We start from the raw sequence: 18,489 nt of genomic DNA on the forward strand, positions 1-18,489 counted from the left end.
GTTTTGAGGATTAAAAGGGGAAATTCTTTTTTCAGAGACATTGAAAAATGTCAGCAGTGTGTAATTCAAAGATGTCCACCATATGGATTCTAATGGATCAGCTTTCAGAGAGCAGTGACATCAGAGAGAGTTTCTCAACTTCTGAAGCCCTGTGAGCCCAGGAAGCAGGGGAAGATTAAAATGCCCTGAAATTAATTTTCCTGCTTTTATGATTTTTTCCAGTGTTTTCTTTTTAATATTGATACCCAATAGTTTCTCAAAGGACCCTTGAAAAAAGCATCAAATAAGCAAATGACACTGTTCATTTTCTTGAATAGCTAGAATACAAATTTCAATTATTGCAAAATTGTGTCAAGTTCAAATGACGAGGATCAAATTTACATATATTCAAGTCAATGAGGGTCTTTACCCAAAAGTATTATAACTTTGAAATGCTTGTTCAAATAAGCTATGAGGAAACAGTAGTAAAAACTAGAATTAAAAATATGTGCATATTTTACTTTTTGCCAATTTTGCCTCTGAATTTCTCTGAGCTTTTTGATGATTTAGTTATCCTTTTGTAGCTATTATTATTATATTCATTAGCTTTTTCCACATTCAGTATAATACCACAAAAGTGAAAAGTTCAATTAACTTTTATTTATATGTGAGTTTCAATAACAGTCCCAACAGGAAATTATACATTATACAGTCCATTTAAGTTAGTTGACAAGAGGAAACCTCAGGCATGAAAAGGGAAGAAGCATTTCCCACTGAAACAAAGTGATAGAGTAGCAGAGATGAGCCTCAGTTATGACTCCTGGGCCCTGCATTCTAGTACCTCCTCCCTCGCTGCTCTTCTCCCAGAAGATTAGTCCCTCTAGACGTCTGGAACCTTCTCCTGGGCCCTGAGCAACTGAACAGAGGCTGACTTAAGGATGAATGGAAAAGAATCATGAGCAGCATTGAGGTGTGGAAGTCACCACAAACCAAAGCCAAATTCAGATGAGTTTTGTTTCAATTTTAAATTGTTTCTTAATTAATTGCATTTCCTTTCTAGTTATTAAAACAGATAATGAACAGTAAAATCAGACTTCCATCTAGATTTCCGTACTAGGCTACGGGACAAGGACTATCTTCATTGCTTTCCATCATGTTTACAGATATTATGGACCTTTGCTTGGTCAAAGTGCTATGAGAAAAAGGCTTTTCATGGCCAGAGGAAGGCAAGTTTCTTCACTTAAAAAAATCATTATCATCTCCAATTACCTGCATAAATAATACTGGATATTGTGAAGATACAAAGTTGTATGGTATGGTCTCTCCCTCATAAAGCTTATAGTAGTAAACATTTTAAGATTAAAAAAATACATAACTTTTCCACTTATAAAAACATTCCTAGACTGCCAGTTAGTGATAGTTGTGTGTTCTTCTTTTTGTATTTACTGGAAGGAGAAATCTTAATAGTATAGTGGGAAAAGGCATCATTGGGGTTTTCCGCTGGCATTCTAGAAGGAAGCACGTACTATTTCAGACAATAACGTTCTTCCAGCAAAAAGGAACTAGTCCAGAGCCTAAAAGTGGTTCAAGGCAAAAGTTCCTGAGAGAAAGTAATCTTGGCGAGCCTTTCATGAAATCCTAAGGGACCAGCCTTCCTCGTTGTTTCATAATGCTAGTAAACAAGAGAAAAACAACAAAAGCTTTTTGCTTCCCGCTCTTTTCTGGACTTCCATTCTATGACTGACAGCTGAAGGCAGCGTTAACTCCAAGGCTCTACCCAGGCTTCTCTCTCTCTTTTTTTAGATTTTATTGAAGCATAGTTGATTTACAATGTTGTATTAGTTTCTTCTATAGAGCAAAGTGGTTCAGTTATATTCTTTTTTTCATGTTCTTTTCCATTATGGTTTGTCAAAGGATATTGAATATAGTTCCATGTGCTGTACAGTAGAACCCACAAATGCCTGCCCACATTAGTTGCTGGGGAATCCAACCTACCCCCAATCTCTGCTTCCCATCCCTCCATGGCACCTCCTCCAGCCCCTCTCCCCACTTTCCTCTGGGACACTGGAGGCTTTGGTGTCTCTCAACCAGATCATGCCAATGGGAACCCATCTCCTTCAGGGTTTACCAACCACCAGTCCCACCCTCAGAGACGGCAATGGCACTCCAATCGAGTACTCTTGCCTGTAAAATCCCATGGACAGAGGAGCCTGGTAGGCTGCAGTCCATGAGGTCACTAAGAGTCAGACACGACTGAGTGACTTCACTTTCACTTTTCACTTTCATGCACTGGAGAAAGAAATGGTAACCCACTCCAGTGTTCTTGCCTGGAGAATCCCAGGAGTGGGGGAGCCTTGTGGGCTGCCATCTATGGGGTCGCACAGAGTCGGACACGACTGAAGTGACTTAGCAGTAGCAGTAGCAATCTCACCTTGGCTGAACAGAAACTTGATTTTCAGTCAGCTCAGCATATTATCAAGGAATAGGGGCAATGAGTGAGAGACCTCTAGAGGTCTGTGAGATTCCCTGTTCTAATTATTAACAGAAACAAGCTCAGGAAAGTAAAGACAAAATTGAGGACATTCAAGAGAAGAGTGGCTTTAGAGAGGGCTTCAGTATGTCAATTTATTTGTTAAGCTTTGTGGCAACTCTGTACAGAGCTGAGTTATTTGTAACCCTGGAGTTTTAGCTTGATAATGGATAACTGTAGTTATTTTTAAATGAAAGAATTTGTTGGAATGCTTTGGTTACCTCCTCAAGATGATTTAGCATCTTTGTCTCTTTTAGAAAGAAAAGTTTAGATGTGTGCCTCTAACAAAGCCTTTCTTTCACACACATAAAATATAAATAGAACCACTTCACTACAAGCTATCTGAGATCCAGTCTTACAGGGTTTTCTGAGTTTGAAGAAACTGCTTTTGCTTTGTACATATCTCATAATGAGTGAAGAGGGGAATTTCCTGGAAGCTACATTGTCAAGAGCTGACCCAATGCTGGCCTTCCCCACTCAGAGCATCCCCATCACCCTGCCAGTAGGGCAACAGGAAGTACTGTCCACTCAAAACCGTGGCTTAAGTCCCGCCTGGAGAAACCATCCTGAGGGTTACAGTCGGTGGAGTCAGAGGCAGACTTGTGCGTGTCTTTCCCTTCCTTTGCAGGGTTGATCCCTTATGTTTAAAGTAAGAGACTCTCAAAGTCAGGAAACAAGTCAGACGTCTGAACTCCGTGGTGACGCGGAGGCCCCTGTGAACCGGAAACAGACATTGACAGTATTCCCTTCAAACTCAGTTGGTTCCAAAAGCCTATCTCTGCTGCAAAGGGGGACTGGGCGGTTGAACCAAAGTCTAACTTGGGCAGAGTCAACCTACAGTTCACCAAGGTCACCTTTATTTTTCATTTTCACTGTTTAAAGAGAGAGTTGGGTGTGTAATGTTGGCACTTTTACAAGCGGCTGGTAAAGGGAGAAGAAAGAGGAAAAAGTAGACTGTTTTTAATTCATCAAACTGCTGCTGATTTCAGAATAATAAACACAAGGCTGTTTCCTTGATTATTTTATAAATAGCAAATATTTGGGTAGAGGAATTTGATAAGTGCGCAGACTATAGGAATTGTTTACCGAAATGATGCGTCAGTTAAAGAAAACAAACAACAATCCCCCAAAAAAACCCTTCAGCATGTCTGTGAGATTCTTCAGTCTGGTTCCCAAGGTCCTTAGTCATCCTTTCCCTCATCTTTTGAACTTGATCAAAGCAACACGGGGGCCTCTGAGGGGAAAGATTGGTTTCATTATGCAAAAAGCAATAAGGTAGTGCCCTTCCCAGCAGTTAATAGACAGGAATGTTGTAAAATACCGTGTGGTTTTCAAATACCAAGGCGGAAGTCTTCGGGTTTATAACCTTCCTAGTCATCTTGCCTGGCCTCCTGGCTTTCTCGTGTATTGCGACTAATTCCATGCTAATCCAGACTGGTTAGGCCAGAGACCTGCTGCCCCAAGTAGGCCAGACCTCTGCCTGGCACTAACTAGCATGGCCCCTGGGACCACCAATCCTAGGCTTTTCCTCCAGACCCCAGCCAAAGTTCTGGAATTTCCACTGTGCTGAATTACTGTAAGAGCTTCCCAACTTAAGTCACTGACCCAAACATACAGCAAATTGCATTTAAATGAGCAACCCAGGCCTTGAGGAAAATAGGAGGGAAAATATAAACTGTGGTCACTGCATTCTTCTGATATTTAAAAATTAAAATGGCAGAGGGCGAGGCGTGCGCCGGAGCCTGTGCTGTCCCCCAGCTCCCCCTGGACTCGGGGGCTGCACGCAGCCTCTGTGGGCCTCCGTGATCTGTCCGGGGTCGTGAGAACAGCCACGTCAGCGTGTGAACTCTGGTTTGGGACTACACGTGGAGTCTCGGAATGACTTGTAGTTAGTGTGATAGTACCCTGAAGAATGAAATTTGAAGTCTGAATCGTGATTTTGTTGAGCTAGAGTTCTCATTCTAGAAGCAGCAGAAATCTCATCACGGACTAGTTATAGGAAGATTACGGTTTTCAGGGTTATATTGGCGAATATGGCATATGGATCTTATTCAGTCTGCTGTTCTGTACAGTGTGATGACCCTAGTAAGCACTTACTTGGTGGCCTTTGCTTACAAAAATGTGAAATTTGTTCTCAAGCACAAAGTAGCACAGAAGAGGGAAGATGCTGTCTCCAAAGAAGTGACTCGGAAACTCTCTGAAGCTGATAATAGAAAGATGTCTCGGAAGGAAAAGGATGAAAGAATCTTGTGGAAGAAGAATGAAGTTGCTGATTATGAAGCTACAACATTTTCCATCTTCTATAATAACACCCTATTTCTGGTCTTGGTCATTGTTGCTTCCTTCTTTATACTGAAGAACTTCAACCCCACAGTGAACTACATTTTGTCCATAAGTGCTTCCTCAGGCCTCATCGCCCTCCTGTCTACTGGCTCCAAGTAGACTGCCTCAGCTTTGCCAGCCCCTCCTCCCCACCGCCCCGACTTTGTATCTATGGGTGGCCTGTGATGTGGAAAAATAGCAGGGTGGTCAGGGTGGAAGACACACAAGCTGTTTTTATAAGTCTGGAGTTTGAGGGTTTAAAATACCCAACAAAATGTAATTCAGTATTTGTTTATTGGCTCTTTTTTTTTTTTGACAGATTGTTGAAATTAAATGAATTGAAAGGAAAAAAAAAAAAAAAAAAATTAAAATGGAAATATTTTGTCCACTTGGATTTCTGGGAACTTTAGGATGGGAAAATTCTTCTGAAGTTCTTGTAAGTGGGGTATCCACTTTTTAAAATGAATAATTACCAAGGAAAAAGTAATGAAATGATGTTTTATTTGTTTGTTGGTTGGTTCCACAAATATTTTTTTGAGCATCTATCATAGTCAAGGCTGAGACAGATGGTGAACAGGAAGATGAACAGGAAGTTTCTGGTTCAGTGGGCTTATCAAGAATGGAAAATATCCACCATTGGATCATGGTTCTTTCAAGGTGAAAATCCTTCTCACTGAGGAAAGGAGAGGAACACACAAAGGAGTCATCCACCTCCAAGCAGTATTATGAGACTCCCATTTTGAAGGTTAGTTCTTCAACCTTGAACCTCCAAAAGTTAGAAGTCATCAAAACCCACCCTTCAATCATGTGTGTCTTTTTTTTTTTTTTTTCTGGTGCTTCCAAAGTTCTTGCATCTCCAGGGACCAGTGCAGCATCGTTTGCAGATGGGAGGGGAGATTTTCCCTTCTTCTGAGACATAACATTCCTTATGAGGAAAGATGACTCCAGTCGAGGAGTAGGGATCCCATCGCCCTTCCATACAGGATTAGATGGTTTTGGTGTGGTCAGCTTTCTCGGAATGTCTCCTTAATCAAGCTTGTGAAGTTTGTCCCCAATCCTAAATCAAAAAAAATATCTGCTTTTAACCACATTTGTCTCAAGGTCTTTGAGTTACTTGATACCTCCTTAATCCAAATCACAGGTTGTTCTAGGAGACTCAAGGACTCAAACAGCTTAAATGTGGCCCTGGAAGGCAAAAAACTATCTGGCTGGTTAATCACCAGCCCAAGAGAATCAGGAGTTGCAGGCAGCCCAGAAGAGGACAGGTAATGACAGATGGGATATAAACAGAATGGAAGAGGCTCCCAGGCAATAGTTTTGTTTTCATAACAGAGTCTTTTAACATGATAGGGTCATGTTAAACACAACCTTAATTCATTGGCCCAAGAAAATAGATTGGATTTAGAAAATATTTTGCTTTTGAGTAGCTCAAAAAAACACGCTACAGCATCTAGGAGTGCTTATATTGGAGATTCTTTATGTGAGCCTGACATCATGCTAACTATTTAAGTGGAGGTTAGGACAGATTTCAATCTTTGCAAAACCATGTGATACTTATACTATTCCTTTCATTTGAGCATTTGTTCTCCCAGGATTTCTGCAAGGGTGTAGATAATTTATGGCTTCTTTTATGAGTAGAGAAACTGAAATGACTAGCCATTAACAGGTTGTATTTTCTCAAAGTTACCCTGTAGGGTAATGAATAGATTTAAGAAAACATTCCAAGACTGCAAATTCTTAGTTTCTTGGCCTTTCCCCTTAGACGTTTATACTTTAGATGATCCTTAATGCAATGCATCAAGAATATAAGAAGTCCTGTGTTAAGGATTCCAATGGACTATTACCTCATTACCATCATAGGACATTTTAAAGGGGAATGTGACAGTTACCAGGGGCTTCCCAGGTGGCTCTAGTGGTAAAGAACCTTACTCCCAGGGCAGGAGGTGTAAGAGACGAGGGTTCAATCCCTGGGTCAGGATGATCCCCTGGAGGAGGGCATGGCAACTGTCTAGTATCATTACAACGAGAATCCATTGACAGGGAAGCCTGGCGTGCTATAGTACATAGAGTCGCAAAGAGTCAGACACGACTGAAATGACTTAGCACACACGTGACAGTTACTGTGTTTGCATGCGTGCCAATTCTCTAGGCAAGAATACTGGAGTGAGTTGCCACACCATCATCCAGAGGATCTTCCCAACCCAAGGATCAAACTCGTATCTCTTATGTCTCCTGCATTAGCAGGCGAGTTCTTTACCACTAGTGCCGCCTGGGAAGCCCCTACCGTGTATTTCATTCATTCTAATTTAGTACTGCTCTTAAGGTGAGGCAAGAGGGACTCTTACCCTGATCTCTTGGCTTTAGAGGACACCACATGTCACAAACACTCATTTATAAACCAACACATGGGTGCTTAGTGTTATAACCAGCATAACCCAGCTATACCCCCAAACATCTGCCCTGATGATGAACCCTGCTCAGGTCCCAGGGAAACATGGTTACACTCCTCTTGCTCTGTGTCCTCAGGTCAAAAGGACTGTGACCATATGAAGGCTTGTAGGCTATACCACCACTCATGTCAGAAATGGGCCTTGCTTTGGTAAGTAGAGGGTACTTGGTAGCAGGAGCTCTTGCTACCTGTGTGCATGCGAAGTTGCTTCAGTCATGTCCAAATCTTTGTAACCCTATGGACTGTAGCCTGCGAGGCAGCTCTGTCCATGGGATTCTCCAGGCAAGAATACTGGAGTGGGATGCCCTTCTCCAGGAGATCCTCCAAATCCAGGGATTGAACCCACATCTGTATGTCTCCTGCATTGGCAGGAGGGCTCTTTACCACTATTGCCACCTGGGAAGCCCCAGGTTCTAGAGATATTCAGTACTAATACTCACCACAGTTGCAGATGGTGGCTGAGGAATATGTTGCAATACTGGAAGCTTTGTATTATTCTGAAACTCATGTGTCAGTAGGGCTAAATGTACCATCAGTGAATCATGATGCTGGTTTTATACTTGAACATAAATATTAAAGCATATATTATCCAGATCTCAATTAATATCGTATACTCTATGTGGACCTGTTTGAAGGTTATTATTACCTTATTGGGAGGTCTTGGACAGGTCATAACTTTTCAGGGTATCTATTTCCCCTTCTGGAAAATAAAGGTGTAGGACTAGATGCCCACTAAAGTCTCCTTCAGCTCTAAAAATTTATTTTTAACTTCTACTTATTTATAAATACATATGCTTCTTATAAAACCTAATATAACTTTATGTAAAACCTACTATAAACTTCATATAACCTGCTAAAACCCTTACACCTTATATAAAAATGTGAACCCTTCTTGTCTTCATTTTGCCTCTCCATCCCCATTCATTCATCAGGCATTTAGAGGGTACTGGATATATGACAGACTTGATGCTCTACGTGGAGTAAGAACAATGCAACAATGACTAAGTCACAGTTTGTGTGCCCAAGCATCTCACAGGCCAGAAAACACATGATTAGATGAACAGACTACAATAAGGTCAGTGCAACGAGAGCTGGACCTGCAGAGCTCTGGGCCCTTTATCTGCCTTGAGGGATGACGGGCTAGAGAAGGATCTCGGGAGAAGGTAGTGTGTGAGTTGAATCTTAAAGGACAAGCAGTACTCAACCAGCCAAGAGATGGGGAAAACATTTTGGGTGGAGAGGGCAGGACAGCAGAGGCACAGGGGTGAGAGGAGCATGGAACACAAGGACGGCAAATGTGTTAGCCGAGGACCCAGGCATAGACAGACAGGGCTGAGTCTGCAGCAGCAGGCAGGCACCGAGACTCTTGGATGGACTTCAGGTGATGGAAAACTCCAAAAGATGATAAATAAGAGGATGGCATAATAGATTTACATGGTAGTTGGATCATAACTTGACAATAGTCTGGAAGGATAAAGTAGAGGAGATCAGCTTAGAATCAGAGGAACAAGTTGGAAACTAGAGATGTAATCCCCGTGAGAGATCCTGAAGGCCCGGGGTGGGTCAATGATAGGACTGATGGAGAAGAGGGGTGGGATTGGGGTCCTATTTTGAAGAATGACTTGGATCCACTTAGGTAACAACCAAATTCAGAGTATCCATTCCTGTATTGGTCCATTTGATTCTCCCCATATGAACCACAAGATGAAAATGCTACCTGCTCCGTGTTTACAGATTTGCATCTTTGAGATCATACTTGCCACTTATTTTACAGGATGATGTGCATGTTGAAAGAGGGACACTTATGCCCCTCATTCCAGGAGGCTCATTGACTGATGCTCATCAGCTTTGGAAGCTGTGAGCAAACCATTTCCAGTCTCACTCTGTCATCCCTTATGCATCTAAAAGTACTTTGTGGAGAGGAAGTATGCACCACTCCACAGGACTCGTGCCATCCTCCCTATAGATTTTCAGTTTTCAACAGAGAGAGTCTCTTCACAGCCAAGGACAGTAAGCAATCACTTCAATTCAGGCATGTGCAAACTCTTGTGAAAATGAGGCAGAACCAGAGGGTTTGTTTTTCCTTAAAGGCAAAGGCCTTCCAAATTCAGGGGGCAAGTCCATGGCACAGCAATTTGGGTGAGATTTCCCTAAACTCTCCAGAACTGAAGACAGTTGATAAGATGTGGCCAGCCAGCATGTAAGGGGTCCTCCAGGGAACTAGCAATTGCCCTAGGAAGCTCCAGGGAGGAGTGAGGCTGCTGTCCCAGCTAGATCTCTGAGATACAAATGGCATTTCCAGGGGTCTGTGATTTATACAGATTTATATAAAATGGAAAGCACTTTATGAAATCTGTTCCTGCGATTACATTTCCTAAGAATTATTAGGGATTAGAATGTCACTAGCCTCAGACACTTTGGCACATAGTTTTCTGTAAACAGTTTATACAGAAATAAAGGAGCGAGAATGATCAGTTGCCAGTTTGTGTTAGCTTTTTCACGGAGGCTCACTATAGCCGGTTCCTTCTGATTTATGTACCAATTGCCTGTAGCCAGCTGCACAACAGTTATCCTGACTCCTTAGCACTTTTAAGGTGTTTTTAAAATCAGCCCTAATAAAAGGCTTCCTTTCTGTTATCCATGTCCTTCAGGATGACGAAAATTCCCCACAGAAATTGTACACATTTCTCAAAATCCGTAAATCCTTGTGTGACATTTTAATGTCCCAAAGTCAGTGCATAAGTAATGTCTCTTGTTATGAGTTAAGGCCTTTCTGGAATGTGTTGACTTTTGAAGTCTCACCAGTGATAGATTTTCTCTCTTACTCAAGAACAGCTTATTATTGGTTTCAATTCCTATTAACCCCAAAATTATGATTAAAATTCTGAAATATTTGGCTTTTTTATAGCCTGAGATGATGCTCAAATTTAGTGATGTGAATCCCCTTTTCCCCCCAATACTGAGGAATTAAAAACCAAATACCACATTTGAGGAAGAAGGTATATTATAGGGTGAATATGTTAGAGAAATTGTAATGGGCATAAGAGTTAAATAAACAAACATTATTTAATATTGTTACTTGACCATATCAGCCTATATATACATGCAGGAATGTTTTCTTTTATTTATTAAAATATTTCCCTAAGAATCTTACTAAAATTCATTATTTTACTAATTTTACTAATTACTAGGAATCTACTTCTGCTATCAAAGTTGGGTTTTCTCCCCCAGAAAGCCTTTGTATATTTCATGGATTGCTAAAAGCAAGGGAGAATTTCAGCACAGCCAAAGTCTGTGGGCCTCTTTGGCCTCCTTATTTCCTGTCCAGACAGCATGTGCTCCCCTGCCTACCTTAGAACATCAGACGGTTCCCAGATCTGGGAACAGGTCAAGTCTCTCTGCAGGCTGACACCAAAAGAGGAAAGCCCTCTTCCATGGACATCCAGACCTTGAGTCCGTAGAAGAAAATTTCCTCTGGGTCTGTTGAGCATCTAGGACTGAGACAGATTTTGTTCCAGAGGTTTTCTGACTGGAATGGAATATACTCAGAGCTTCTGAGATGGATGCCAAGCAAAGTCCAAATAGCTGTGAGCCATACAGATGTGGTTTCCACTCTCCTGGAGTCCGGTTTTGTGTTTTCAGCTTTGGTCCAACTGAGATACTCTTGTACTAAATTTTAAAATGAAGATATAGAACTATCCAGTGCAATTCCATCTGTATGAAAAATCTCTATATAAAAGTGAGTAAGTACTTGTGTGCATACACTTGTATATGCTTTAAAACATTCCAAGGACCAGAGTTAAAATACTGTAGGAGGAGGAGAAAAGGAAAACATTTTTATTTTCAGTATATTTCTCTCTGTATTCTTTGCTTTAATTCTGTGTATAACTTACAATTTTAAAGAAATCTAGTCTTAAAAACCAAACAAAGAATTAAGGTTTATCTTTATAAGTAAATGTGGAAAAGTATATTATTGAAAAGCAGTTTATATATTTACCAAGGGAGATTCCATTCTTGTAAAAAAAATACAGAAAAATAGATGATAGATAGACAGACATAGATAGATAGATAATAGTGTATCAGTGGGGGAAAAATTGAAGATACAAAGCAAATTGCTATAAAAAATTACCTCTGGGGATGTACTGGAAGAGAAGCCCTCTCGTTTTCTATGTGACACATTTCTCTAATATTTGAGTATTTTGCCAGTGAGAATGAATTGATAATCAGAAAAAAATTTTAACAAGAAAAACGTGATATGCTTTATGCCAAACAATTCAGCAAATTCTTCCTCATTTAAGTGATAAAAAAACTTAGAGAATTTTTTCCCTTTCTGGTTAAGGTCCATAAGCATAATATTCACCCAGTACTAGTTTTCCCAAATCCCTCTAGTTCTTTTTTGCCCTTCAAAGTCCTAAATCAGAGGGCATTCCCTAGAACTCTCCTCATTCAGTTTGGAGCCTGTTCCTCTGTGGGATCCAGATGTGGTCCAACAGGGGACATTTAGATCCTGTATGGGTTGCTTGACCTTGCTCAGGGTCACTTTCCCACAGCCAGGCCACTGGGAAAGGGTATTTAGTTAGTCTGAGAGGCCAACGCCTTTCTGCTTAACCCTTTAGCTTAACCTTGTACCCCAAAACCTTTGCTATCTTATGGGCCTCATTGAGAGGTAGCAAGCAGATTCAGTTTTTGTTTTACTTTTGGAGCACTCATTTGAAGGTTTTCATTTTGAATTGGCATGAATCGGTCTCAGACCCACACACAGCCAGTGGCAAGCTGTTGCATGGTAGAGAAGGCCTAGGCAGGCTCGTCTGTACTTTCACTTCCCACCCGGATTCCTAAGCACAAACCAATGGGAGATTGCGTCAGATTCGCCAAGGCAGACCAATTAGACAATCCTGAAATCCCCTGGATGACACAGCATGCATGAAAGCCTGTTTGTACCATCTCACATGGCTAAATTTAGCTGTAGTCTGGCTATTTTATGGAAAAAAAAAAAACAAAAAAACAAAAAACAAAAAAAAAAAACCTCTTGAAAAGAGGCAAAGAGAGCAATCTAAGGATACAAAAAACCTGCCTGGGCTGGTTAGTCTTCACTTATTTTGTAATGCAGACAGAGAAGGAGTTGATTCCAAGCTCAGCCAGTTGCAACAAGAGTCCTTGTTTCCATGAAGTTACTCTGGAGAAGAAAGTGCCTTCTAGGTACTAGGGTGCTGATGTCTGCCAAGCCCACACAAGAAGTAAGCTGGGAAGGCTAATTGGTATCCTGAAAAATAAGTCAGTTATCCAATACCGAGTTACTGGCAATGTCCTGTGAGTGTCTGTAAGAGGGCAAATAACAGGCATGCGAATAAAATCAAATATCTGCCAAAGGTACATGAATCAATAGCCAAAGCATTAATAATACCAAGGATATCATTCATGTTATGAACAAAGTCTTTGGAACACATGCATCAGATAGACCTTTTAATTCATATGATAAAATTAGACTTTTAGGGCATGTTGTGGTCTATAAACCATGGAGTTTTTAATATTTTTAGTAGTTGATACCAACAAAAGTAATATCCATTTATGATAAATACCACTAAATATCCATTAAATACCACTTGGTATTTTGAAGGGTGTTATAGAATCTCTTTTTCATATAAAGATGCAACAAACTATCTGGATATATTAACCATACTTTTCTTTTAGAAGGAGTAATCTTCTCCAGGGTGTTTCCAAAGATTTTAATTTACAGAATAGTTTTTCCACACTTTCTGAAGATGAGTCTGGAGAGCTACAATCAAAGATGTACTTAAAACTTTTCACATGTTGGCACCTCAGAGGGCTCCACCTGCTGATTAGTTGATAGGTAAAGTCTCAAAAGGGTGGAGAGAAGCATAGATAAGTATTAGGATACATGTGGCAGAATGTCACAGAATGAAGTCCAAAAAGCTTTGGAATACATGGAAATCCAAATTTCCCTGAGAGAAGATTGGTGAACAGAAATGCATACAAGGGGGGGAAAAAAAGCCCAGCAACAGAAAAATACCCCACTGCTGTGCTAAGGATGTCAGTTACTGAGGTCCTCTTTCCCAGCTGTCAATCAAGAAGGTGCTGGCCCCAACTGAATACATATGCACTGAAAGAGAGGATCTTACATTCTAGAACCCATAAAGTCATCTCTAATTTAATTGCAAACAAAGCACTGAAGAGAATAACTTAAACAAGAAGAAAATGGTTACATAAACAAGAAGAAAATGAAGCCCAAAGAGAAGAAAAAGAAATGAGTTAAATAAGAAGTAAAAAACAGTCACACAGAGAATTATCATGATAAACTGGACATAATTGTACAGCTCTGTGTGTACATTGTTTTATGTTAACAATAGTAGTATTTGATGTTGGTAACACATAGCACTTTTGTCAACATCTCATTCTTTGGTACACAACTCTAGTAAAGATCAATTTATCATGAAGTACAGATTTTCAGAAATATACCTTTTGTGTCATTCTGATTTGTCTTCTATGCCCCAAAGTTTTAACAATCAATGCTTTAGTTTCCATTTGTAATTCAATTGCTTTAGCCATGTCTCTCACATAAGAAGAAATAGATGGAAACAATTTGAAAATGAATTTAAAAAATGAGTTTAAAAAATGCCATAATTCAAAATATGAGGTGAGTCAAAGGGAGGTATTGCTCAGAAAGAAAAAAGACATACACACACCCTGAAAAGAAAACTATATCATTAGGCAAGTTCGTTCACTTTCCAACAACAAATGACTCATTCATCGGTTTGTATGCCACATGTGTTACGTGCCTTGAATACAAAATGGTATTTACCTTTCAACAAGAAAAGCCCCTAAGGTCTCACATTACCTCAGGTTTCTCCTAAGTTTCCCGGTGTGCTAGACCAGTCTATTACCCTTCAGAGTAGGTGATCTGCAGAACCTGCATAGACAAGGAAAAACAGCCAATTATTTTTCTACCTTTTACAAATAACAGCTACTCCTCTTGCCCAAGGCACTTTCTCCTTTCCTTTCACTAGGAGCTAATACATGGATGGATGGATAAATTGATAGATAAACAATTTTAATGAAATAAAATTGTTTGAGCTTGTAGAGCTGAGTATGAACCAAGTGTTGCCTGAAATTTTAGAAGAAAGATTCTAGAAATATGGGGCAAATAATGACTCAACAGCTGCCTCAGAAAAAGACCAGCAGCATTATCTTTGGGGTCTGCTGGTTGTGTCTAATTAGGGGAGAGATTTGTTGATAACTTAAGCATTTTTCTGTCAGAGCTTTTTCCACAGGAGTGGGAGAAGGGTTTTGTGTCTCCAAATGGTCTATGTGACCTCACTCTCCCCAGCTTCTAGGCCAAAAACCCTGGATTTTATGGTAAAATGAATAAGTAAATTTTTTAACTTTTAAAACAAAGACAAATCAGTAAAAGAAGCTTCATGTTTATACAGAAATATATATTCACGAATCAATGAAATGAATATCCTGTGAATCAGTGAAATAAATATCCTAATGATTTTTACTAAGGAAATGCTTGCCATAAGCATTCCATTTCAGAACCAAGGAGTCATTTGTTTGTTTGTTTTATAAAGTGTCTGCCAAATATTTACTGTTTGAGATTAGGAAATGTTAAAGTCTATTCAAAAGTACATAAAGAACGTGGTATAGGAGGATTAAAAACTCAAATGAAAACTATCTACATGAGAAAAGAAATCTGGGTTTTTAGTTTAAGTTCCGCTGAGATTTAGTATTTGACCTCGGCAAATGTCAGCTTCATCTGGGTCTCAGTTTCCTTATTTAAAAGTGAAGATGATAGGACCTTTTGAAGTAAGCCAGTCGCATTTTGTGAGGGACGGATGTGTGAAACTGCTTTCAAAGAACAAAGCACTGTTTGAATGTTAGCTTCATGAAAAAATATAGTACCTTCTTCTGATTTCCTTTCCTCACAACTGCCACTAATAAAATTATGGTTAGGGTGAAACCAGCATTACAATAACATTCCTGATCTGCTTCAACTGTGTTTTAAGTAAGGGGTGGTTAATGTCCACAATGCATATTCTACCTAATTTGAACTCTTTTTAATTAAAAGTTGCCCTAACTACATTCCACTGTGTTCCCTTTGACTTATGACAAACTCATACTCATGTCTGGTTAATCAGTTGTTCAGTGAGCATCTCAATCACAGATGTAGTAGAGTATCCTAGTTCTCAGTTGAGTACAGCAGTCAGTTAAAACATCCTGGGAAAATAGTCAATTTAGCCTGTGATTCATGTTGGAATCATGCATTGCTTTCTAGTAAGAGATTCCTTGGAGTTGTGTGTACAGTTTAAAAGCAGACAACTTTTACAAGAACATGTTGCTGAACAAAAATTCCCTTCTTAACTTTCAGAAATTGAATTTGCCCAAGAGTGCTTGAATAGCATAGACATTACTGAAGAGTGGCCAAATCCAAGGCAGTCATCTCACATAATTTTTCAACTCTTCAAAGCTGAGATTGGAGATTCCACTACTCTCAAATGTGGTTTTTTGTTCTATGATGATTTATTTTCCTCCCTGCAGTTTATCACATTTTACATCCTGGGACTAGAATCACTGACCTCCCCTAAGAGAACATTTTTAATGTTCCTGAGATGCTTGATGTGTCATAAGTAAGCAACAGTCTTGAAAACATGGGCACTACAGAGAGTCCCAGACCTTCCCTTAAGCTGTTACGAAAGTTCAGGCAAATCATCTGTTGTACTCACGCCTCAGTGTTCTCATCTGTAAAACAGGAAAACAGTAATGATCTGTAGCACAGGGCTGTCCTCTAACCTAAGAGGGGGAAAGCTTACCAATAGAAAGTACTACTAGATAATTCACTGAAATATTCGGTTTTGTGGGGTCAGTCCTAGCATTCTGGCACTTTCATTTAGGAGAAGAGTAGTTTTTAAACAAAAATTGATTGGAGTATAGTTGCTTTACAGTTATAATATTGTGTTAGCTTCTACAGTACAGCAAAGTGCATCAACTGTTCGAATACATATATCCCCTCTTCTTTTGGATTTCCTTCCCGTTTAGGCCACCACAGAGCACTGAACTGTGCTATCCAGCCAGTTCTCATCCGTTATCTATTTTATACACAGTATCAATAGTGTATATGGGTCAACCCCAATCTCCCAATTCATGCCATCCCCACTTTCCTTGGTATCCATACCAAGGAAAGTTTGTTCTCTACATCTGTGTCTATTTCTGCTTTGTAAATAAGGTGACCTATATGGATTTTTTCAGATTTTGCATATCTGTGTTAGTATACAATATTTGTTTTTCTCAGAAAAGGAGTCTAAAATGGGAAAACATGTAATTTAAAAACTCATAGAGAAGAAAAGCAAGCCTTTTGGTTGTGTTGAGGTGACCAATAACTCTGTCAGGATTAGAAATCAGTCTGCCCATAGGAAATAGGAGGCTCTCCTCTAACTTTTGTCCTTCACATCACCAATGCCAGCTCCATAGCACACAGATACTTTTGGTGACATTCAGCACCTAAACAAAGTTAATGCATGTGGAGGTTTGGGGTTTTGCCTTAGTAGATGGTAAAACACGTAGGAAATAGAACCAGGACCGTATTCTGTTTTCCAGTGTCACAGACTTATACGGGTATTTCCTATCAGGTCTCCAAAAGGCAACTTCTGTAAATCTTGGGGGGAAAAAAGTGTGAATATTTCCTTAGACATACATTATATGGACCAGCTCCATCATGTCACAAAATCACTACCTAAGGTGGTTAAATTTGTGATATACGACAAGGGATCATTGTATTTTACATAAAATTTTAATACACTAGTAAATGATCACTGTACAAAAGACAGGCAAAGCATGTGTAAGAGGAGCTCTAATAGGAGCGATAAGGCATGGATTCCTCCTGCCTCCCTTCATAAGGCTGTGTTAAGGAGCCTTTCCTCTGTGTGCCAGCATCCCCTACACCTTCCCCCACCATCTGTACTGACTGCATTGTTTGATAGTTTTATTTCCTTTCCTGAACTGGCAGACTCACCATAAAGCCAGCACACAGCAGACAGGCAAAGCTAGGTCTCCTTTTTCTTCTTTGCTCTTCTCTTTTATTCATTTAGTAATTTATGCTTTCATCCAAGAGATATTTTTGAGCACCTCCTATGTGCCAGTCGCATGAATGGATTATCAGATTTAATCTTTACAACTTCACCATCACTTCCACTTCCACTCTGAAGATAAAGAAATTAGAAGTTAGGTCACTTGCCCAGTTCAGAGAGGGGAAAAAAAAAAAAAAAGGAGGAAACCAGGATTTAAAATTAGATCTCTCTGGCATCAAAGTCAATGCTTTTTTTTTCTTCTCCATCATGCTATTTCCCAGGCTTACGTTGTTAGACCAGGAAAAAAAAAAAAAAAAAAACAATGGAAATGGAAATAATGTTTAAAGAAAGTATGTATGGGCTCTTTATCTGAAAGGAGTGGGATGGTAATCCGGAGATACTGTAGAAAGAAGGCTTTGGAACTTAAGGTGACCACTAAACACTAAATGACATATGACGTGGCACATTGTACAGTATCTTCCAAACCCTTAGATAACCAGGTTAGCAGGTCTGTTCTGTAAAATGAATAAATACAAAACAAGGCCTTCAAGGATGCAGAGCCTGGGGAGGGGGTGCCTGTCAGGTCTAGAAACCAGGACACATTTTTGGGGAAAAGATTTCTGAGTTAAAAAAAAAAAAAAGTGCCCTTAAGGCTGATCTCTAAAGCTGGGAAAGGAGAAGTCAAGACTTACAGGAACAGGTACCAATTAACATTTGGCAGGAAAGCAAAAAAAGCCTCAGGAAAATGCCAAGGATTTCATCAGAATAAACTCGTACAAGAATGTTAAGTTCCAGAGCACCAGATGGCATGTTCCAAGGTACTCAGTATTATAAACAGAGATGTCTGATATGGGCATTTCCTCAGAAACAAAGTCATCACAGATTTTTATTTTAGGGTGATAAGTAGGACCAACGGAAGCTCCACATGTGTGCCCATGCTTTGTGGAGACAAGGAGGGGTAAATCAGCCAAGGAGACCCACTCCTTTCCTTTGCTTAGACCTGTTTTCTTCGCTCTCCTAGAGGCTTACTGGTTAATAGCCAAGCTCAAAAGCATAAGTTTTGGTAACTCTTTTAGGAAACACACTTTTCATGTTTCTTCCCAGAAACCATCCCTTTATGAGACTGG

General features: G+C 39.9%; 2 protein-coding genes and 1 long non-coding RNA gene across 13 annotated transcripts in view; 2 read left to right on the plus strand and 1 right to left on the minus strand.

The window, feature by feature from the left end:
- Positions 1-18,489, plus strand: part of PREP (prolyl endopeptidase) — a 584,413-nt gene that overhangs the window by 203,049 nt on the left and 362,875 nt on the right. The window lies entirely within an intron of this gene.
- Positions 4,539-5,118, plus strand: LOC114116192 (translocon-associated protein subunit gamma-like). The gene has a single exon (XM_042253362.2). It carries the CDS (start codon positions 4,550-4,552, stop codon positions 4,949-4,951), a length of 402 nt encoding a protein of 133 aa, XP_042109296.1. The 5' UTR covers positions 4,539-4,549; the 3' UTR covers positions 4,952-5,118.
- On the minus strand, positions 5,316-18,175 carry LOC132660237 (uncharacterized). The gene is made up of 2 exons (XR_009601618.1): positions 10,632-18,175; positions 5,316-5,888 (listed from the first exon to the last, which is right to left on the minus strand). It is a non-coding gene; the product is annotated as an uncharacterized LOC132660237 (long non-coding RNA).

Source organism: Ovis aries, chromosome 8, assembly GCF_016772045.2.
Source record: "Ovis aries strain OAR_USU_Benz2616 breed Rambouillet chromosome 8, ARS-UI_Ramb_v3.0, whole genome shotgun sequence".
In the NCBI taxonomy this organism is placed as follows: Eukaryota; Metazoa; Chordata; class Mammalia; order Artiodactyla; family Bovidae; genus Ovis; species Ovis aries.